Source organism: Coregonus lavaretus, assembly GCF_964263955.1.
Source record: "Coregonus lavaretus genome assembly, chromosome: 21".
Classification (NCBI taxonomy): domain Eukaryota; kingdom Metazoa; phylum Chordata; class Actinopteri; order Salmoniformes; family Salmonidae; genus Coregonus; species Coregonus lavaretus.
In genome coordinates, this window is record NC_140008.1 from 19,683,059 (window position 1) to 19,707,119 (window position 24,061).

The 24,061-nt window shown below is 42.6% G+C and overlaps 1 protein-coding gene across 4 annotated transcripts in view; it reads left to right on the plus strand.

Moving 5' to 3' along the window:
- Positions 1-10,911: 10,911 nt before the first annotated feature.
- LOC311148909 (casein kinase I-like) overlaps positions 10,912-24,061 on the plus strand; it is a 59,997-nt gene continuing 46,847 nt past the window's right edge. For 2 of the 4 annotated variants that reach the window (XM_084185929.1, XM_084185930.1), the window contains exons 1-2: positions 10,927-11,080; positions 13,383-14,175. In XM_084185929.1, the coding sequence (XP_084042055.1) occupies positions 13,957-14,175 (219 nt within the window). In that variant the 5' untranslated portion in view covers positions 10,927-11,080; positions 13,383-13,956. Of the gene's footprint in view, positions 11,081-13,382; positions 14,176-24,061 lie in introns of all 4 variants that reach the window. The other 2 variants (XM_084185932.1, XM_084185931.1) reach the window with 2 other exon arrangements.

The window sequence follows — 24,061 nt, forward strand, 5'->3', positions numbered from 1 at the left end:
CTTGCATCCCCTGGTCCCCGTAACGAAAATAAATTATCGTTCTAGAATTCACCAACTATTTGCATACACCACTGGTGTTAAGCAACCTATCGAATAAAGTAATAACAATTAGAATTTATCAAAGCACTGCCTTCCAGTCAAGTATTTAGACCTCTACTTGAAATCTTACAGCTCAATCTAACTCGCTGGACTGTCTCTATTTTTTTCCCGCTAACCAGAGCCATAAATTATTCTCCTTTGTCCTCAACTCAATTTTCACAGCTCTATCGCCATTTCAGTTCGCTATTCAATTTCTTTAACTGTTCTCTCTGATTAGGCCCTAATTAATAAAACAAATACTTGCTATCGTTGATAAGCATACATTTAATTATATTCCTATTTTTTAAACTATGTACTGTCTCTCACCCCTTCCCCTCCCCCCTTGCTCCTTCCTACACAACGGGGGAGGCGCGGGAACCTGCCCTAATCATCTTCCTTCTTAGGAAATAATGTCATTTGTACTTGTAACATATTTTCATAGCTTTAGAAGTATTCTAGATAGGTCTATCTAATTCAACTTTTAATACACGTAGTAATCTAGGTCCATAGCCCCAATGCGAAAGCTTTAGCCACTGTCCCTACCTGGGTTCAAACCCAGGACCCTCTACATACATCGCCAGTCACTCTACAACGATTCTTTCAAAGCAACTACTTCCAGTTCATAGAGCAAGTGATGTCACCAAATGAAAATCGCACTAGCTCTCACCTCATTCAGCAACACAAAAACTCTCTCTCCCTACACCCATTCCCTATTGAATAAGTGAGTCTTTCTATTTAACCCCAACCACGCTACAAATCTTCCATTCAACATCAACAAACCAAATACTCAGTAGTATCCGGTTACCATTCATACCAGCCGTTAAATTCACTCATACACACAGATTTCACCTTATGCCATTGAAATGCCCAACAAAACATAATAGTTCAATGGAACCCTCTCTACTATTTATACATTACTTCTATAACCACATTAGTTATGGTCCGATTACCCATTAAACCTTATCACATAATCAAACAACGGCACAACCTTAAACTCATATGGGGCGGCAGGTAGCCCAGTAACCAAGAGCACCGTGTCAGCAACCGAGAGGTCGCCGGTTCCAATCCCCGAGCCGACCAGGCGAAAAATCTGCCGATGTGCCCCCGAGCAAGGCACCCAACCCCAATTGCTCCTGCAAGTCGCTCTGGACAAGAGCGTCTGCTAAATGACCAAAAATGCAAATTTAAATATTCTCTACTTTCTCACCCATGACCTACGTCTACGTAGGGTGAGAAAGTTCACACGTATATATCGTTAGAAATGTATAGGTACCTCTCAAATAATCGCTTTGTGGTATTTTTAGCCAATTCTTAATCGACACAAATCACTTCTTCAAACATTTTACCCGTGGAACCAAAAAATAGACTGTCATTTCCCGGACATTGACCTTTCCCTTAGCTCTGCAGTCGCGATGGTTATGACCTGTTTTGTTACAGTATTTACACGGGGCCTTACACTCTCTAGCAAAATTCTCTAGTCTTGACTCTCCAAAAGCCATACTCTCGCTGTGTCTAGCCCCTCCCCTCGCTGTTTCTTCAAATCCGTTCCACAGTTTAGCCTCTAATTTCTCCACATCGAGATGCCCAATAAATCCATACCTCTTCTCCCAAATGGATCCATAAAACATATTTCTTCGATCCCTTCCTAACATATATCTTTCATCCCCCGTTAATTCTCGGACCTCTTTATAATATTTATTTCCCATGGTGGAAAAATAAGAAATCCCCCCGTTTAGTAATAATTCAATCCAGAATTATTTTCCTGGGACATATTATCTGGTGCGACTCTTGAGCCAATGTTTAAGATCTGTTTTGTAATTAACCATTTAAATTATCCAACCCGTAACCCAGAGTTTTTTAAAATCCCAGTTTCATGAAAGGGATGGGACAACCATTTTTTTCTCACGCGACCTATTTTAGTCCCTTCCTTGAAACAATTATCACGTATTTCGATGGATCATTAGGTCTCACACGTCTTGACTTGTTTAATGTATCTATCTCACACGATGATAATTATTTCCCTTCCTGTTTATATTGTAAACATTGTACCCCGTACAATCTCAATATTAACTAGTTTATTTTGGTAATGGCCATTCACCTTGAGTCATTTCAGACCCCCTTCATCCCTTTTAATTATCTTATGAGATTTTGGTAACTATTCTCTGCCCTCCACAAGAATTACTATTCTCATACAAGTTCAAATAATTATACCAAAATCCATGAATAAAAATTACTGACCTTCTCCTTGCAGTTCGGATTTAAATGCTTTTTCAAATCTCGTTAATGTCTTTATCGTTCATAAGATTCATCACCGGCCTGTTTATAACCTTAACGTCGAAGGCCAGGTCTATTCTATACGGATGCTATCATCCGCCCGTGCACGGTTTTCGATGTCCTCAGAACGATAAAGACGTATTTTGAGATCCGGCTCGAAGGACCATTTGTCATGAGAATTTCTATCTCTAATTAATCAAACTTAATGTTCTGAATAATTCCCAGAGGGTGTAAATTCTCTGGTTTAATCATGAATTAAACAAAGGTCCGCAACCAGCAAGAATGATCTGTATTTTTAATCATGGAGAGCTCTGCCGCCAAAAAACATACATACAGCATTTATACCCCTTGACACACAAAGGCACTTTGCTCCGCCCACCTTTAAACAGTTTCTGTCCCCTTCATCCTGGAATGTTTAGTCTCAGCAGTTTCTAACTCACCCCCTCTGTTAGTGGGTTTATAATGATAACCTTAACACAGTTCACACAGTCATCATCAGTATTGGGGTTAACAATTTTTGTCATAATCATAATTCCTCCATCAGTGTCCAAATCTGCCCTTTTCAACCTATATACAGGTATGAGTGTAAAGGGCTACAGTGAAAAATCTGAGTCTCAGCATCATTCTGTAACCATGGAATTGCCCAAATAGAAAAATAATAACTGAGGTGAGTTTGTGTCTCTGGTCTAGGGCAGAAAGCAGGCAATTCATCCAGCAATGGGAGGTCAAGGGGTTAGAACAGAGGGTAAATTACTGGGATGTGCACCAACAGCTTCCTTACAGGGAGGGAGTGCCAACCAGATACCCCTGAGTCAGGACAGCCAATTAGCCTGGCAAGCTAGGCCTACAGCACACATCAACTATAGAGCTTCAGATGTACCTTTCCACCATTGTTACATTGAACTAATACACTAGTCAAAAGCACAATTATGTCGCTTTTCGACTGTAACACCAGTGTATACACCCTTACAGTTGAAGTCTGAAGTTTACGTACACTTAGGTTGGAGTCATTAAAACTTGTGTTTCAACCACTCCACAAATTTCTTGTTAACAAACTACAGTTTTGGCAAGTCGGTTAGGACATCTACTTTGTGCATGACACAAGTAATTTTCCAACAATTGTTTACAGACAGATTATTTCACTTATAATTCACTGTCTCACAATTTAAGTGGGTCAGAAGTTTACATACACTAAGTTGACTGTGCCTTTAAACAGCTTGGAAAATTCCAGAAAATGATGTCATGGCTTTAGAAGCTTCTGATAGGCTAATTGACATAATTTGAGTCAATTGGAGGTGTACCTGTGGATGTATTTCAAGGCCTACCTTCAAACTCAGTGCCTTTTTGCTTGGTATCATGGGAAAATCAAAATAAATCAGCCAAGACCTCAGAAAAAACATTTGTAGACCTCCACAAGTCTGGTTCATCCTTGGGAGCAATTTCCAAACGCCTGAAGGTACCACGTTCATCTGTACAAACAATAGTATGCAAGTATAAACACCATCGGACCACGCAGCCGTCATACCGCTCAGGAAGGAGACGCGTTCTGTCTCCTAGAGATGAACGTACTTTGGTGCAAAAAGTGCAAATCAATCCCAGAACAACAGCAAAGGATCTTGTGAAGATACTGGAGGAAACAGGTACAAAAGTATCTATATCCACAGTAAAATGACTCCTATATCAACATAACCTGAAAGGCCGCTCAGCAAGGAAGAAGCCACTGCTCCAAAACCGCCATAAAAAAGCCAGACTACGGTTTGCAACTGCACATTGGGACAAAGATCGTACTTTTTTGAGAAATGTTCTCTGGTCTGATGAAACAAAAATAGAACTGTTTGGCCATAATGACCATCGTTACGTTTGGAGGAAAAAGGGGAAGGCTTGCAAGCCGAAGAACACCATCCCAACCGTGAAGCACGGGGGTGGCAGCATCATGCTGTGGGGGTGCTTTGCTGCAGGAGGGACTGGTGCACTTCACAAAATAGATGGCATCATGAGGAAGGAAAATTATGTGGATATATTGAAGCAAAAACTCAAGACATCTGTCAGGAAGTTAAAGCTTGGTCGCAAATGGGTCTTCCAAATGGACAATGACCCTAAGCATACTTTCGAAGTTGTGGCAAAATGGCTTAAGGACAACAAAGTCAAGGTATTGGAGTGGCCATCACAAAACCCTGACCTCAATCCTATAGAAAATGTGTGGGCAGAACTGAAAAAGTGTGTGCGAGCAAGGAGGCCTACAAACCTGACTCCGTTACACCAGCTCTGTCAGGAAGAATGGGCCAAAATTCACCCAACTTATTGTGGGAAGCTTGTGGGAGGCTACCCAAAACGTTTGACCCAAGTTAAACAATTTAAAGGCAATGCTACCAAATACTAATTGAGTGTATGTAAACTTCTGACCCACTGGGAATGTGATGAAAAAAATAAAAGCTGAAATAAATAATTCTCTCTACTATTATTCTGACATTTCACATTCTTAAAATAAAGTGGTGATCCTAACTGACCTAAGACAGGGAATTTTTACTAGGATTAAATGTCAGGAATTGTGAAAAACTGAGTTTAAATGTATTTGGCTAAGGTGTATGTAAACTTCCGACTTCAACTGTATGTTATACTAGGGAATTTGTGTTTCCAATGTGAAGAGTAGTCAACAACGTTTGCATAATCATAACAGTCGCTTTGTGAGAAGGTGTTAAAGTTCACAGTTAGCCATTGTTATGTAAATTCCAGCTGAAAAGTACCAGTGGCCTGGCTTTGGCCCCAAGTCAGAGAAGGTCCGCTGGAGCCATGGCACAATGAGACATGGGTGCCGGGCCTGCATAGATGGAAACAGAAAAGTCTGAGCCTTTTGGGTAAAACACTGGGGTAACTCCTGTATGGAAATGTGCCATAAATGATTGAAATAAGGGTCATGGCAGTAGAGAAAGTATTTGACAAAATGCTCATGCTGTGCAAATCAGCAGCCCATACCTTAGGGGAGAGTGGGGTAAGTTGAGTCAATTTTTACATTCAGCATCACTCCATCAAGGGAAATATAGTACTCTTACTAACAAAGATATCTACATATATTTCAGGATGTTGTGTATCCCTGGAAATAATCTGATTTCATTTAAACATTACAGTTTTGAAAACATAGCTTGTCCCAAAAAAGTGGTCTCTTGTCACACCTTACCCTGGGTATGAGGTAAGTTGAGCAGTGTGACAGGTTAATTTAAGCCGCCTACAAATTTTAATATTACCACTATCTTTTTTTAAACCATGTCTATCTTAATTTCACCCTGAAGATAGCACAGTGATGCTGAAATGTTGGTGTTTTTTTTACCCAATAAATTACTGTGAGTTTATACATAGTGTGCAACTATCTTTATTTGTTTTTATATCTTAATTTCCCAAACACAATTCAACACAATCACAATCGCTTTTTGTCTTTTAATAATTTGAAGCATTTTTTAAAACAACTTGCCATAACCTCAATTTACCCCAAGGCAAACATTTTGACTATATTAGCCCACACAGCTATAAGGATGCACTTTCATGCTAGGTTTAGGACCTCATATTGAAGCTTATAGAGACCCCAACTGTTTTATAGAACAATCTTAAAATGATCTACTTTGGTTTAGATTCAAGCATCATTAAACCTCTAACACAATAAATTACTTTTTTGGGATCTAACCACTTTTTACATGTGGTTTCTTCCTTCATATCTCCATCTTACATCACTTGTTAACGGAAGACAGACCTGTGCTAATTAGCTATCTAGCGTGCTCCGAACACCTTTGTGTAAAAGCCGATTTATACTTGATCCGGCATAAGGAGGGTGTGACGCAATTGCAGTTGCCAAATCGAGCTACGTACGGCAATGCCGTGCGCCTCCCAAATTTTGTAACAATGCGGACGGCTCACATGATTGGTTGACGGTAGGTGGGGGCGGTACATCCTGTATAAACACAAACTCACTTCCTTGACAACAAACATGGAGAACTTTGACGAAAGACTATCAGAACACGTTCACAAATAAAATACATCTTTATGATACCTCGTGTAGGGATTTCTAAGACACAAAAATGAGTTTGAACTCCTAGAAAGAGATTGGGGAGGTAATGGGGATAGATCTGGTAAAGAGGTCATTGGAATGCAGACCATGGGGGATGGAAGGACACTGGATTGGCGTACATTCAACAAATCTGATCTAACAAAGTGGATATTTGTAAAATCCGTCATGATTTATGTATTGTTGGGGTCTCTTTGAATGCCTTTTATGCTCGCTTCGAGGCAATCAACACTGAAGCATGCATGAGAGCACCAGCTGTTCCGGACGACCGTGTGATCACGCTCTCCGTAGCCGATGTGAGCAAGACCTTTAAACAGGTCAACATTCACAAAGCCACTGGGCCAGACGGATTACCAGGACGTGTACTCAAAACATGCACTGACCAACTGGCAAGTGTCTTCACTGACATTTTCAACCTCTCCCTGACCGAGTCTGTAACCCCTAAATGTTTCAAGCAACCACCTTAGTCCCTGTGCCCAAGAAAGCAAAGGTAACCTGCCTAAATGATTACCGCCCCGTAGCACTCATGTCGGTAGCCATGAAGTGCTTTGAAAGGCTGGTCATGGCTCACATCAACACCATCATCCCGGAAACCCTAGACCCACTCCAATTCGCATACCGCCCCAACAGATCCACAGATGATGCAATCTCTATCACACTCCACACTGCCCTTTCCCACCTGGACAAAAGGAACACCTATGTGAGAATGCTGTTCATTGACTACAGCTCAGCGTTCAACACCATAGTGCCCACAAAGCTCATTGCTAAGCTAAGGACCCTGGGACTAAACACCTCCCTCTGCAACTGGATCATGGACTTCCTGAAAGGCCGCCCCCAGGTGGTAAGGGTAGGCAACAACACATCTGCCACGCTGATCCTCAACACTGGGGCCCCTCAGGGGTGCGTGCTTCGTTCCCTCCTGTACTCCCTGTTCACCCATGACTGCGTGGCCAAGCATGACTCCAACACCATCATTAAGTTTGCTGACGACACAACAGTGGTAGGCCTGATCACCGACAACGATGAGACAGCCTATAGGGAGGAGGTCAGAGACCTGGCCGTGTGGTGCCAGGCCAACAACCTCTCCCTCAATGTGAGCAAGACAAAGGAGCTGATCGTGGACTACAGGAAAAGGAGGGCCAAACAGGCCCTCATTAACATCGACAGGGCTGTAGTGGAGCGGGTTGAGAGTTTCAAGTTCCTTGGTGTCCACATCACCAACGAACTATCACGGTCCAAACACACCAAGACAGTCGTGAAGAGGGCACGACAACACCTTTTCCCCCTCAGGAGATTGAAACGATTTGGCATGGGTCCCCAGATCCTCAAAAAGTTATACAACTGCACCATCGAGAGCATCCTGACCGGTTGCATCACCGCCTGGTATGGCAACTGCTTGGCATCCGACCGTAAGGCACTACAGAGGGTAGTGAGTACGGCCCAGTACATCACTGGGGCCAAGCTTCCTGCCATCCAGGACCTATATATTAGGCGGTGTCAGAGGAAGGCCCAAAAAATTGTCAAGTCATAGACTGTTCTCTCTGCTACCGCACAGCAAGCAGTACCAGAGCGCCTAGGTCCAAAAGGTTCCTTAACAGGTTCTACCCCCAAGCCATACGACTGCTGAACAATTAATCAAATGCTCCCCCCCCCCTTTGATTTTACACTGCTGCTACTCTCTGTTTATTATCTATGCATAGTCACTTTACCCCTACCTACATGTACAAATTACCTCGACTGACCTGTACCCCCGCACATTGACTCGGTACCAGTACCCCCTGTATATAGCCTCGTTATTGTTATTTTATTGTTACTTTTTATTTTATTTTCTAGTTTATTTTATTTAATAAATATTTTCTTTACTATTTCTTGAACTGCATTGTTGGTTAACGGCATGTAAGTAAGCATTTCACTGTTAGGTTGTTGTAGTCGGCACATGTGACAAATAAAATTTGATTCGATTTGATTTGCAACAGGCCCACAATGTGGTTACTAAAATCCGATTTTGATATATTTGGCTGTTTTTGCTGCATAACATTTAAAAGTTGTCCCTTTCAGGTTTAGAAAAAGTGACTGTTAAATGCTAACTCCCATTCGTATAAGCTGGTAGCATAGTTAGCATACAGAAATTGGTGGTGGTAATCAGTCGTTTTTAACTGTAATGCAGTATATTGATGACGATGACATGAACATGTATTGGGGTTGACATCCATACAAACAATTATACTCCGATTTTTACCTCAACATAGTGTATAAACAATAGCCTAAATAGAGACCCATTTTGCTGGGGGGCAATGGGGAGATTCGGGATGGATATGCATTTGGGAAAATGGTGCTGCCTTTATTTCATGCTATCTTGGCTGAGCTCCTATGCACCGGGAAACGGACTCCAACATCTCAGAAGAGGTAAGGTCTTTTCGTTTAGCCAGTAGCTTGTAATTAGCTGGATGGCTATAGAGATTAGCCCTGAATCACTATGAGTGGTGTGGTGCAAACCAATTTATTGGATGCATATGACAGCTCCCCGAAGCGCAAGAAGTTTGAATGTTCTGACTTCTGAGGAGGCCGCATCGCTGTAAATGCTGTAAGCCACTGAAGAAGTCAGATTGACCATAAATCTGCTTTTAGCGTGACTGGGGAGGAAGTGTAGTTCGTCAACTGGAGGCACACACAGCTTGTGGATCGGTGCTAAACTGCTACAGTAAGTGTATATTTTTTATTTGAAAGATTATTTCTGTCAGCATATGTTTATTTATTTTATTTCACCTTTATTTAACCAGGTAGGCCAGTTGAGAACAAGTTCTCATTTACAACTGCGACCTGGCCAAGATAAAGCAAAGCAGTGCGATTAAAAACAACAACAACATAGAGTTACATATGGGATAAACAAAAACATACAGTCAATAACACAATAGAAAAATAGAAAATATATATCCAGTGTGTGCAAATGTAGTAAGTTATGGAGTTAAGGCAATAAATAGGCCATAGTGCAAAATAATTACAATTTAGTATTAACACTGGAATAATAGATGTGCAGAAGATGATGTGCAAATAGAGATACTGGGGTGCAAATGAGCAAAATAAATAACAATGTAAATAACAATATGGGGATGAGGTAGTTGGGTGGGCTAATTACAGATGGGCTGTGTACAGGTGCAGTGATCGGTAAGCTGCTCTGACAACTGATGCTTAAAGTTAGTGAAGGAGATAAGAGTCTCCAGCTTCAGAGATTTTTGCAGTTCGTTCGAGTCATTGGCAGCAGAGAACTGGAAGGAATGGCGGCCAAAGGAGGTGTTGGCTTTGGGGATGACCAGTGAGATATACCTGCTGGAGCGCATACTACGGGTGGGTGTTGCTATGGTGACCAATGAGCTAAAATAAGGCAGGGATTTGCCTAGCAGTGATTTATAGATTACCTGGAGCCAGTGGGTTTGGCAACGAATATGTAGTGAGGGCCAGCCAATGAGAGCGTACAGGTCACAATGGTGGGTAGTATATGGGGCTTTGGTGACAAAACAGATGGCACTGTGATAGACTACATCCAATTTGCTGAGTAGAGTGTTGGAAGCTATTTTGTAAATGACATCGCCGAAATCAAGGATCGGTAGGATAGTCAGTTTTACGAGGGTATGTTTAGCAGCATGAGTGAAGGAGGCTTTGTTGCGAAATAAGAAGCCGATTCTAGATTTAACTTTGGATTGGAGATGCTTAATGTGAGTCTGGAAGGAGAGTTTACGGTCTAACCAGACACCTAGGTATTTGTAGTTGTCCAATATTCTAAGTCAGACCCGCTGTGAGTAGTGATTCTAGTCGGGTGGGCGGGTGCAAGCAGTGTTCGATTGAAGAGCATGCATTTAGTTTTACTAGCGTTTAAGAGCAATTGGAGGCTACGGAAGGAGTGTTGTATGGCATTGAAGATCGTTTTGAGGTTTGTTAACACAGTGTCAAATGAAGGGCCAGATGTATACAAAATGGTGTCCTCTGCGTAGAGGTGGATCTGAGAGTCACCAGCAGCAAGAGCGACATCATTGATATACACAGAGAATAGGGAATATATGTTTCGAAAACCGGTTTGAAAGCTATGATTATTGACTAAACGTTAAAACACAGCGTCGGAATTGTAGTTCACATGGCGCCAACCGTGGGTAAATGTAACTGCTGAGAAGGGTTTTCAAGAGCTAATGTTTTCCTAGAAACAAGCTACTCAACTTACCCCACTCTCCCCTACTTTTAAGTCTAGTGGTAGTGGGTTATATAGATAGCACCCTCAAGACACCAAAGTTAGACAAATAAATGCTCTTAAAAATCATGGAATATGATTTTGGTATGCGTTCCCAAATTACAGACCAGTAGCTCACAAAAGCTCTGCATTTGCATTTACGTAAATTGTACAGCTGGAAACTGACTCGGCATCTACGCACGACTATTTCCCTGGTCGCTTGATCTGTAGTATGAATTTAGTCATATTCTTCAAGCGAGGTGCGCTAGTTTACAAGCGGGAGGACAGCGCCGGTGGGAGAGGAAGAAGGTGACGCTGAATTATCGAATGCTAACTTAGTTATCGGCTGGGGAGGCTTAAAGAGACAACAACATCAAGCCCTAGCTAGCGAGGGGAGAAGATATTAAATCTCATAAATATGTGAACATGTTGATGCATCCACTTTGAAAATACAGGTAGGTAAAATTATTTATTTGATGATACTATACACGTTTAAGTAGGGGCGATTTTTCGAAGGCATTTACCCGTAAATTAACTATAGCTAACGTTAGCTAGCTGCAAATGGATTTCGGTTGTGAAGATTAAGGAGTTGCCCGCTGATATGTTTGGGAACTGAAAACAAACGCAGTTTCTTTGGTGAAATGCACTTTCGACTTTATTTTACGTACGGCTACAAGCCTCGTATAATGTTATCTTGCTAACGTAACGTTTGATAGCTATTTAGCTAGCTAACTATATTAGAAGGGTGTGTCTTGATTGATGTGAAATTAAGGTTATGTAATTAATGAGATGTGCTGCCCAGTTTTAGCTTGTTCTACTTGGCATTAGCTTGCTTAGCTGTACGGGACTGATCGGTGTGTTTTGGGAGCAATCAGTAACGTTAAACGATGGTATTTTCCATTATTACCCGATGAGCATACTAAATACAGTAACTAACTAACAATTTGCATAGTTTACAAAGTGGTAACCTAGCGTAGAAAGACGACAAACTGGTGACAAGTCAATATCTCAGCGACTGTTGCCACTTCCAAAATGACCTGCAGTTCTAGCGGCAGCTCAGCTTGATTATAGTCGCTAGCTTGCTAAATATAGCTAGTTTGCAAGTCTGAAACGATTTGATGAATTTTCCACGGTTGAAGGGAAGTATTTACGGAGTTGACAAGTAGAAAAAGATGGAAACCACAGATTGATCATAAGTATTGTTCTCTTCGTATAGGTAGCTAGCTAGATGCCTTTCCTACACAACTGACAGCAGGTGCCATAGAACCACTAGGCTAGCTAGCACGAAGAGGACGTGAATGAGCTAAATTAGCGCGCTAGCTTGATGTGAGGCCTTCTTTCGCAGTGGAGTTGCCTTCGTCACAGAAACTATCTTTAGCTTGTCACTTTATGCTCACTTATTAGCTAGCTACCTAATTACAGACGTTAGTGTCTAGTTTGTCTATGTCACTGTTATCTAGCTAACGACTCAACTCTCTGGAGAGAAATTGAGAATAAGAGGTTAGGCCAGTAACGTTAGCTTGATAACAAGCAACATTTCGTAAAAATTCGTCAAGTAAACATTCGCCCAGGCATGCATTCTCTTTTCCTTGTCAAATGGCTACCAAAAGGGTTCAATGCAATGGTTCAATCACTATGTTGTCATTTGCAGCTACATTATATATTTATTTATTTATAGCTAGCTAGTATCTTTAGCTATATTGCTTGAAGGATGACTATATTGTAAACAAAGACAGTTGCTACTCTCAGTTGTTGGCAACTTGTCAGGTGAAACATAATGTGACAATATAATATTTGGTAACTGTTTGGTCATAACAGAGTGGGATTTAGTGACTAGTCATTGTAGTGTAATGTTCTGTTTATCTGTGGCTTTTCAGTTTGTCAGTTAAACAAAGTAAATTGGATAGATGGATGCATCACCAATGATACATATTTATTTTTACTGTCAGATTGAAATTTGGTTTCCCAATTAAAACTAGCCACACTTGCTACCCAACTCCAATCAAATCCCCCTCTTTTTTTCTCGATGTTTACATGACTGAGATGGAAGTAGAATTTATTCAGTACTCTATATTTCATAATTTGTGGATTCATGTAGTGGAATCAAGTAAAGGGGCTTCCATTTAATTGATTGACCGGTGTTGTTGCTGTAAGTAGACAATGATTGAACATGTGCATATTCTTTCACTCTTTGCACAGGTGAAGGAACACACACACATTCATACATTTAGCCTATTCTACTCGTGTAAGTTAGCCTAGTTTATTCTACTACTACTACTGTAAGAAGCTTATTGGGTAAGTTAAGTTGGTTAATGTTGTTTTACTTTATTTTTCTTTACATCTAATGCTTTTTCATGATTAACATGGATATTATAGGTAAGCCCTGTCGCTTCCCCTCTCTATTTCAATGCATCTCCTTTACTCTATGATGTGAATCAGTTTCCCAGGCTATGTGGATTAGGAGAGGCATTTTGGCAGTCATTAATCAGTTTAAGTGCATTTCCTGAGGAAAGCATAGCTGCCTGCCGATATTGCTGATATTACCTGCTCTCCACCAGTATCCACAACATCACAGGTCCCAAGGGGAGGAGAGGGAGGAAAGCTGGGCCTCAGGGTTATACAGAAACCTCCATGTATGCTATCCTATTCAAAGGCTGACAAATCATGATACCAGTGAAAACTGATATGATGATGAGGTTTAGAAAAGCTTAGGTTACACCTAAGGGCTAATTCAGTGTGTGTTTGCATGTCTTTCAGATATCCAACTAAACCGAACAGGACTCTACTGCAGTACCTCATCATTGTTGACACTGGCTCCACCATTGCCTCTTCTGCCGTGGCACTGGAACATGAAGAATGTCTGCTGTATTACCAAAGACTGACCAGAAGGAAGCAATGAGGGGCTTTGGGGGAAGTTGCCAAGCTGCGTTGTGGATCCAGTAGCTGGGATTCCGAGTGCTTGTTGTGTATGAGTGTGTGTTTGTGTGTGCGTGGGTGCATGCTAGCACAACCTGCCCCCTTCAGGCAGGGACATGCTACTCTGATACTTGAGTTGGAGAAACTGAGAAGAAAGGAGTCGACCTCCATAAACGAGGAGAAGGAAGAAGAGGAGAGCGCACGCAGTACAACATTGCCAGATAGAAATACTGGGTGTTTTGGCTGCAGTTTAACCCAGTGGAAGTGGCTTTTAATACACTGCACATTTCTATACAACACCTTTACTCTGTATTTGTATCGCCTCCCTCCCCTCTAAGAGTCCTTGTTGTTTTGGTGCCTCTGTGATTTGCATGGCCGGGGAGTAATCGTGGAGAGGCCAGGGTATCACAAGCTTATGGATTTTGACAAGAAGGTGGGTAAGGGAGAGACGGAGGAAGGGAAAAATATGTCTAAGGCGGCTGGCAGCAGGACTGTCCGGGGTACAGGGACCAACTCTGGGGTTCTTATGGTTGGCCCAAACTTCCGAGTCGGAAAGAAAATTGGCTGTGGCAATTTTGGAGAGCTGCGGCTGGGGAAGAACCTCTACACCAACGAATATGTGGCCATCAAATTGGTAAGGCCAACATGCTTGTCTAAACAGCATGACTGTGATGTGTTTCTGTTTGGATGCACTCCTACATTAATCATCCTCACCACTATAAAAAAAAGAAAAAAAAGAAATTATACTGTAGGTGGATATTTTGCCACCCCCTCCCATCTAACATTTCTCATCACTACTTCACTACAACAACTAGTGCAGCATGCCATTGGTTTGCAGCTTTGTGACAGATGTTTTAGTGTTACTAGATTTGTGTTACTGTAGTTTGGCCAAGGCAATTGAATCCAGTTTCCTAATAGCAGCAGAACACCCCACCCCTGATGACTTGGTGACCTTTAAAGAGACAGGAAACATTTAAGTCCTGACATAAGTCTCTCCCTTATCTGTAGCTTGGCCCCATGCACTGTTAATGAGTCAACCATGCTCAGTTGGTATTATATTAAAGAGAAGGAAGAAGAATCAACTTCCCAAGATGTACTGTACACGTCAGAGAAACTGCCACTAGAACGCCTTCAGGGAACTAACAGAGTTGTTGCACAATATCACTATGAGAACAAGTCGACTACAGTACCATCTCAAGGTGATGTGTGCACAAACACACAGCAGAGCTCTTGCCTTTTTAGCTCAAAGGTGAAATAGAAACTCAGAGGTTGCAAGTCAAGTTTTGAGTTCTGCAGCACGCAGAGAGTGGGTCTGGGAAACCACATGAAATGGCAAGGCTTGTTTATTTTCAGATTGGTGAAGGGAGGCCCAGACAGAAGCTGAGCTTCCTCTGCAACATACTTTAGTTTCTGTTTTCTTCCTCCAGTCATGTGTCAGTCCTGTACAGAGGATCAGTGTAAGCTTGAATGTCACCATAAACACTGGTATCTGTATGTTTTATTGGGGTCATTTAAAGTTGCCAATTAGAAATCTCCTGGAAAAAGGCCTTGGTGTAACTCTGCACCCTGCGAGAGAGAGGTTGTCATAGATAGTGTCTGACATAGATAGCGTCTGAACGCTGCACTCAAGTGTGGGTTTGACATCACTACCTACACCGCCACACTGGGGTGGGGTGGGGGGGGATCGATAGTTACATATCGGGATATTATTTGACGATGCATCGTTTTGACTGTCGCAATATTTTTGCACTAGTTGGCTGTACCTGTACCAAAACTCCAGTGTTTTTCCTTCATAGCTTGTTCTCATCTTCTTTTTAAATAGGGAGCCAATTTGCTTTCAGCACTTTTATTTCCATGACTGATCAAAACTTGTTTTCTCATGGCTCTCTCTTGTCCCTCTACAGCAGACATATGGTAAGCAATAGGTTTGGAACAGAATCTCAATAAAATCACACTATTGAATCGCAATACATATTGTATCGGCACCAAGGTATATTGTGATAATATCGTAACGTGAGGTCCCTGGCAATTCCCAGCCCTAGTTTTCGTGATATCTTTTCTAACTTTATTATTGCGCAGAGCTCTAACATTACAGCACAGCGGACCGCTCTCTGCGACATCGTGTTGGCCAAATGTTACAAAGTAGCGAGGCACAGTGCCAGCAGTCAGTCAGATACATGCTGATATCTGAGAACAGTCCCATAACTTTGGTGCCGTACAACTTAATCAACAAGCTGGTAACTAGCTACAATATGGCCATTCAAACAAGCTTGCACTAGGCTGCTAGCTGTTGCAAGTTTGCTCAGCTGAACAAGCATGGTTTGCCGTAGTAGCTAATGCGTCATTGCTTTCGAGAGTGGAGTGATTTTCAGAATTAGGAACTTGTGTTAGGCGGATGAGCAAAATCTACATTTTTAGAGATGTTCCACGTCCTACAAGACAGATTGGTTGAGGGATGATTTTTGCATAGGAGTGACGCCATCTGACGTGAGACAATGCCTCTAACCCTGGCAATTTGACTGGTAAACTCGTGGGTACACTCGCAATGGCTGCCTGGTATTGTGATGCAATAATTTCCATGGTAATGTAGAATGTTCATTCATATGATATCTGATGTGGGTCATACAATGGAATGTATTTTTTGTAATGTCAGTTGAGGTGAATCAACAAATCAAAGCACAGATTGAAGGGTACACTTCCTGCTTTTACTTCCCACTTTGCTCCTAGGCCAAAAAATATACAGTGAGGGAAAAAAGTATTTGATCCCCTGCTGATTTTGTATGTTTGCCCAATGACAAAGACATGATCAGTCTATAATTTTAATGGTAGGTTTATTTGAACAGTGAGAGACAGAATAACAACAAAAAAATCCAGAAAAACGCATGTCAAAAATGTTATAAATTGAATTGCATTTTAATGAGGGAAATAAGTATTTGACCCCTCTGCAAAACATGACTTAGTACTTGGTGGCAAAACCCTTGTTGGCAATCACATAGGTCAGATGTTTCTTGTAGTTGGCCACAAGGTTTGCACACATCTCAGGAGGGATTTTGTCCCACTCCTCTTTGCAGATCTTCTCCAAGTCATTAAGGTTTCGAGGCTGACGTTTGGCAACTCGAACCTTCAGCTCCCTCCACAGATTTTCTATGGGATTAAGGTCTGGAGACTGGCTAGGCCACTCCAGGACCTTAATGTGCTTCTTCTTGAGCCACTCCTTTGTTGCCTTGGGTGTGTGTTTTGGGTCGTTGTCATGCTGGAATACACATCCACGATTTTCAATGCCCTGGCTGAGGGAAGGAGGTTCTCACCCAAGAATTGACGCTACATGGCCCCGTCCATCGTCCCTTTTATGTGGTGAAGTTGTCCTGTCCCCTTAGCAGAAAAACACCCACAAAGCATAGTGTTTCCACCTCCATGTTTGACGGTGGTGATGGTGTTCTTCGGGTCATAGGCAGCATTCCTCCTCCTCCAAACACGGCGAGTTGAGTTGATGCCAAAGAGCTCGATTTTGGTCTCCTCTGACCACAACACTTTCACCCATTCAGATGTTCATTGGCAAACTTCAGAGCAGGGGGACCTTGCGGGCGCTGCAGGATTTCAGTCCTTCACAGCGTAGGGTGTTACCAATTGTTTTCTTGGTGACTATGGTCCCAGCTGCCTTGAGATCATTGACAAGATCCTCCCGTGTAGTTCTGGGCTGATTCCTCACCGTTCTCATGATCATTGCAACTCCACGAGGTGAGATATTGCATTTGCAAATAATCGCACCAACTGTTGTCACCTTCTCACCAAGCTGCTTGGCGATGGTCTTGTAGCCCATTCCAGCCTTGTGTAGGTCTACAATCTTGTCCCTGACATCCTTGGAGAGCTCTTTGGTCTTGGCCATGGTGGAGAGTTTGGAATCTGATTGATTGCTTCTGTGGACAGGTGTCTTTTTATACAGGTAACAAACTGAGATTAGGAGCACTCCCTTTAAGAGTGTGCTCCTAATCTCAGCTCAGTTTTTTATGTTGTTATTCTGTCTCTCACTGTTCAAATAAACCTACCATTAAAATTATAGACTGATCATTTCTTTGTCAGTGGGCAAACGTACAAAATCAGCAGGGGATCAAATACTTTTTTCCCTCACTGTACAGGTTAAGACAATGTTGTCACAAATCTGGGACCAGCACAGTTGCTAACTAGCATAGCTGGTCCCATTGTTGCGAAGAGTTATGGGATATTAGAATCCCTTGTCTTAACCTTTGTCATCTTCAACCTAGCTTTGCTCCTATGGGTAAACTCGCAATGGCCGCCAGTCCACCCATTATGCCATCATGGACTTGAATGGGGACACCCGTTCTTTTCATTCTATTTCTATGGCAGCACATGCATTCAGGAGCGGAGTAAAGGAGAAAATGTGTGTTAAAATATTTTTTAAACTATTCGAGCGTTTGGTTAAGGAGACTATGGTCATTTGGCTGGCCAATTGCAGTCATCCAAAATTCCATGCCCGTCACAGCGTTGCACCGGTGTGATTTAGGACTTCTAACCCCTTTTTAAGCATTACGTGAGCCGCAGACTTTTGGGTTGTACCATTGGATTCATCTATTTCTTCTGCGTCGATTAACGGGGGCTGAGCTAGAACTGTGTTTGTGAGACAAGGGCGGATCCCGAAGGCGCCAGGGGGCCGGGTCTTTTTTACACAAATGCCTGTATAGTCAGAATGGTTTGAGGTGCAAACTATTAAAAGCTACACTACATGGCCAAAATTATGTGGTCACCCCTTAAAATGAGTGGATTCTGCTATTTCAGCCACACCTGTTGCTGACAGGTGTATAAAATCGAGCACACCGCCATGCAATCTCCATAGACTCCATAGATAAATAGCCTTGGTTTCTCAAATGACTGCCTCGCCTGGTTCACCAACTACTTCTCAGATAGAGTTCAGTGTGTCAAATCGGAGGGCCTGTTGTCTGGACCTATGGCAGTCTCTATGGGGGTGCCACAGGGTTCAATTCTTGGGCCGACACTTTTCTCCGTGTATATCAATGATGTCGCTCTTGCTGCTGGTGACTCTCAGATCCACCTCTACGCAGACGACACCATTTTGTATACATCTGGCCCTTCATTGGACACTGTGTTAACAAACCTCCAAACGAGCTTCAATGCCATACAACACTCCTTCAGTAGCCTCCAACTGCTCTTAAACACTAGTAAAACTAAATGCATGCTTTTCAATCGAACGCTGCTGGCACCCGCCCACCCGACTAGAATCACCACTCTTGACGGGTCTGACCTAGAGTATGTGGACAACTACAAATACCTAGGTGTCTGGTTAGACTGTAAACTCTCCTTCCAGACTCACATAAAGAATCTCCAATCCAAAGTTAAATCTAGAATCGGCTTCCTATTTCGCAACAAAGCCTCCTTCACTCATGCTGCCAAACATGCCCTCGTAAAACTGACTATCCTACCGATCCTTGACTTCGGCGATGTCATTTACAAAATAGCCTCCAACACTCTACTCAGCAAATTGGATGTAGTCTATCACAGTGCTATCTGTTTTGTCTCCAAAGCCCCATACGCTACACACCACTGTGACCTGTACGCTCTTGTTGGCTGGTCCTCACTACATGTTCGTCGTCAAACCCACTGGCTCCAGGCCATCTATAAATCACTGCTAGGCAAATCCCCGCCTTATCTTAGCTCATTGGTCACCATAGCAGCACCCACCCGTAGTCTGCGCTCCAGCAGGTATATCTCACTGGTCATTCCCAAAGCCAACACCTCCTTTGGCCGCCATTCCTTCCAGTTCTCTGCTGCCAATGACTGGAACGAATTAAAAAAATCTCTGAAGCTGGAGACTCTTATCTCCCTCACTAACTTTAAGCATCAGTTGTCAGAGCACCTTACCGATCACTGCACCTGTACACAGCCCATCTGAAATTAGCCCACCCAACTACCTCATCCCTATATTGTTATTTATTTTGCTCTTTTGCACCCCAGTATCTCTATTTGCACATAATCTCTTGCACATCTAGCATTCCAGTGTTAATACTATTGTAATTATTTTGCACTATAGCCTATTTATTGCCTTACCTCCATAACTTGCTACATTTGCACACACTGTATATATATTTTCTGTGGTATTTTTGACTTTATGTTTTTTACCCCATATGTAACTCTGTGTTGTTTTTATCGCACTGCTTTGCTTTATCTTGGCCAGGTCGCAGTTGTAAATGAGAACTTGTTCTCAACTGGCTTACCTGGTTAAATAAAGGTGAAATATATATTTTTTTTAAATAGACAAACATTGGCAGTAGAATGGCCAGTACTGAAGAGCTCAGTGACTTTCAACGTGGCACCATCATAGGATGCCACCTTTCCAAAAAGTCAGTTTGTCAAATTTCTGCCCTGCTAGAGCTGCCCCGGTCAACTGTAAGTGCTGTTATTGTGAAGTGGAAATGTCTAGAAGCAACAAGGCCGCGTAGTGGTAGGCCACACAAGCTCACAGAACGGCACTGCTGGGTGGTGTAGCGCGTAAAACTCAGTACGGAGTTCCAAACTGCCTCTGGAAGCAACGTCTGCATAAGAACTGTTTGTCAGGAGCTTCATGAAATGGGTCTCCATGGCCGAGCAGCCGCACACAAGCCTAAGATCACCATGCGCAATGCCAAACATCGGCTGGAGTGCTGTAAAGCTCGCCGCCATTGGACTCTGGAGCAGTGGAAACTAGTGATGAATCACGCTTCTCCATCTGGCAGTCCGATGGACGAATCTGGGTTTGGCGGATGCCAGGTGAATGCTACCTGCCCCAATGTATATTGCCAACTGTAAAGTTTGGTGGACGAGGAATAATGGTCTGGGGCTGTTTTTTATGGTTAGAGTGAAGGGAAATCTTAATGCTACAGCATACAATGACATTCTAGACGATTCTGTGCTTCCAACTTTGTGGCAACAGTTTGGTGAAGGCCCTCTCCTGTTTCAGTATGACAATGCCCCTGTGCACAAAGCGAGGTCCATACAGAAATGGTTTGTCGAGATCGGTGTGGAAGAGCTTGACTGGCCTGCACAGAGCCCTGACCTCAACCCCATCGAACACCTTTGGGATTAATTGGAACGCCGACTGCGAGCCAGGCCTAATCGCCCAACATCAGTGCCTGACCTCACTAATGCTCTTGTGGCTGAGTGGAAGCAAGTCCCCGCAGCAATGTTCCAACATCTAGTGGAAAGCTTTACCAGAAGAGTGAAGGCTGTTATAGCAGCAAAGGGGGGACCAACTCCATATTAATACCCATGATTTTGGAAGGATGTGTTCGACGAGCAAGTGTCCACATACTTTTGACCATGTAGTGTATCTTTGAAAAGCTGAGACTCTCAAGAACGCGTGTAACATGTTTTGCTTTATGACACTCACAAGCTACACAAGAGTCCTTAGAAGGTAAGGGGTTGTTCTACATAGAATACCATAGGGAATCCCAGGACATAGTGTCTATAGTACTGTAATAAGCTCACATAGTTGCTGTCACAAACTCCAAACTCCACACAGTTGTCACTGACTAGTTGGATATTCAGTTTTTTTCAGGTTTTTGCTTTGGCGGACCTTATTTTTTTAAATTGACATTTGTCAATAAAATTCATGAATGCAACTGTTTATTTCAAATTGTTTCTACTAGTAGCCCTGGTCCTGAAAATAAAATGGGAAAACACTTAATTGTGAGGCTAAATAGAAAGGCTGGACATGCAGATAAATGAAAATCAGATTAATGTAAAGCCAATTTTTGCTTGGGTCTTTTGACTGATAGGGTTAACACTGCCAGCAAGATGTTGTTTTCTCCATCGAAATGTAGGCTTTTATGTGCTGCTGGTTTGACTTGTGTCCTCTCCTCTGAGGCCCTGAACTCAGTTTGGGTATGAGTGGCAGGTGCTGCTTTAGCTCTGCTTTAGCTCCCTGGTCACTCACCCATGCAGGCCCTGGATACCCAGTGAATGTTACAGCCCAGTCTAATATGGTTTCTGTGTTGCCAGGATTAATTAGCCTCTGTTCATTATGGACTGACAAGTGTCTTGTGTATTTTCTCTGCCTCGTACGGCATTGCACGAGCAGCGTGCGTGCTATTGGGCGATGCCAGCACCTGGGACAAAGGTGAATGCCAGTGTCACCCTTCCCAGACGTGTGAGAACAGAAAGAGACGTATTAGTCACAGCCCTCTGTCAGAGTATCTGGAACTGCACTGCACGTTCATGGACAGAAGGGAAAAAAAGCAGAGCGAGGAACTGCTGAGCGCTGAAAGGTCGTCTTTGTTAGCCAGCCTTGTCCACACACAGTGGTCTAGTCTTTGGTTCAGCTGTGCACTCTCTCACACTGACAAACCCCTCAGTGATGGAAGCAGGAGGCCGCTCCTGTAAGTACACTGCAGGCTTACACTCTTGGGGGGGGGATCCCGAGCCTTAAAGAGAAACATCCTAACAGCTTTACGGTAATGGCAGCTCATCATTCACATTTAAGCAATTTATTTGAAATACATCCATAACATTTTACCTCTGCTCTCCTGTCGTGACTTGTGATTTTTATGGATTATCTATTATGTTGTTTGACATCCATTGGCCTTTTTCTGATCCCATTTGTATTAGGCTACTACTCATTTATCTTTTACTGCCCCAGGGAGGTTCTCTTTTCCACTCTCCACTATCTCCCCCCAGTTAATGTTTCCCTCTCTCCTGGTTGGTACCTTCCTTGCTGTTTGAGTGGACTAGGGACCTGACAATCAAGGTCATCAATGCCCTGGTGCCCCCTCAATAAATCTGCCATGGATGTAGAGATAAGGGATCCCTGCTCCCCGTCACGCACACACACTCATGCTTAGGGCGAGGACAGTAAATTGAAATCAGCCTCCATCCTTCTATAAGGAAGAGGAGGCGGGGGGTAGTCAGTCTTGTCTCTCATTTCTCCTCGTCATGTACAGTCATTTCTTGACAGCTGGATATACGGTGGATGGGGGTTGTTAAACATGCCACCTATTAGGCTTATACAGCATTGTGTTCTACTACACGGCATTGTGTTCTACTACACGGCATTGTGTTCTACTACACGGCATTGTGTTCTACTACACGGCATTGTGTTCTACTACACGGCATTGTGTTCTACTACTAGTTGGCTGGACCTGCTGTTGACTGATGGACAGCTTCTGCTTTGACTGGCAATAACTAGGGATGTAATCATTCACTGATACGCATCGGTCCCCGGTTCGAATGTTTAAGACATCGGTCTGTGGGACCCCAAACCGATCCAAATGTAGCCTGCATTGGTCAGGTAATCAATTTAAACTTTACGAATCGACGGTTCACTAAATTTTTTTACTCAAATTACTTTCTCTCTACCTTCCGAAAATACCTAATATTTTGTGACAACTGCGTCCTCTCCTTCAGTGTCGAACTAAGCATGTAATTGTGTTGACAGTCATTGATCTACAAGTCATTTAGCCTAGTCAAAACTGCACACTGACCAACGAGAGGTAGGCCTATTGCTGATCTTCCACATCTGCCCGTCACCTTCAGCATTCAAATGCGCAATATTAGGCTTTATTAGTTGAGTGACCACCAATGTAATTTGCTAGGTTATTTTGATCGAATGCGCTGTTGAAAATTGTTTTAATGGGATAAAAGTAGCCTAAGCTACCGCGGGAGACAACTCTCATCTGGCTATAGTGATCCCGTGTAGCTCAGTTGGTAGAGCATGGCGCTTGCAACGCCAGGGTTGTGGGTTCGATTCCCAGGGGGTGCCAGTATGAAAATGTATGCACTCACTAACTGTAAGTCGCTCTGGATAAGAGCGTCTGCTAAATGACAAATGTAAATGTATACATGCTGATCATGGTTTACATTCAATTTTATTTCTTTATTTTATTTTGATTGTTCAGGTTCACCGTCAGCAATAGTTTTGGTACTTTTGCTTAACTTTACAGGGTAAAGTTGATAATTTCATAACGAGGACAGCGGGAGAAGAAGAGAAGCTCACTCCCAAGTCAGTCAACTTCCAAACAGTCTAAACCATTCAATTATGAGATTGGGTGAAATCCAAAGATGTGCTATATATTCAAGTTCCACGTTTTATTGTCACGTGCACTAGTACAGTGAAATTCATTTTTTGCGAGCTCTTTCCAAACATTGCAGTAATCAATGCAGTATGTCATAGCTAATTAAAAAATATGAATATTGATACATTACTAACACTTTTTAATCTGTTAAAATGACAAACTCATTAGTGATGGTGATTTCAGAAAATGTTCCCTTATGGCTCAGCTCAGGTGCCTACATACAGTGAGCTCCACATGTATTGGGGCAGTGACATTTTTTGTTTTGGCTCCTACTCCAGCTCTTTGGATTTGAAATGATACCATTACTATGAGGTTAAAGTGCAGACTGTCTGCTTTAGTTTGAGGTTATTTTCATCCATTTCAGGTGAACAGTTTAGAAATTACAGCACTTTTTGTACATAGTCCCCCCATTTTAGGGAACCAAAAGTATTGGGACAAATT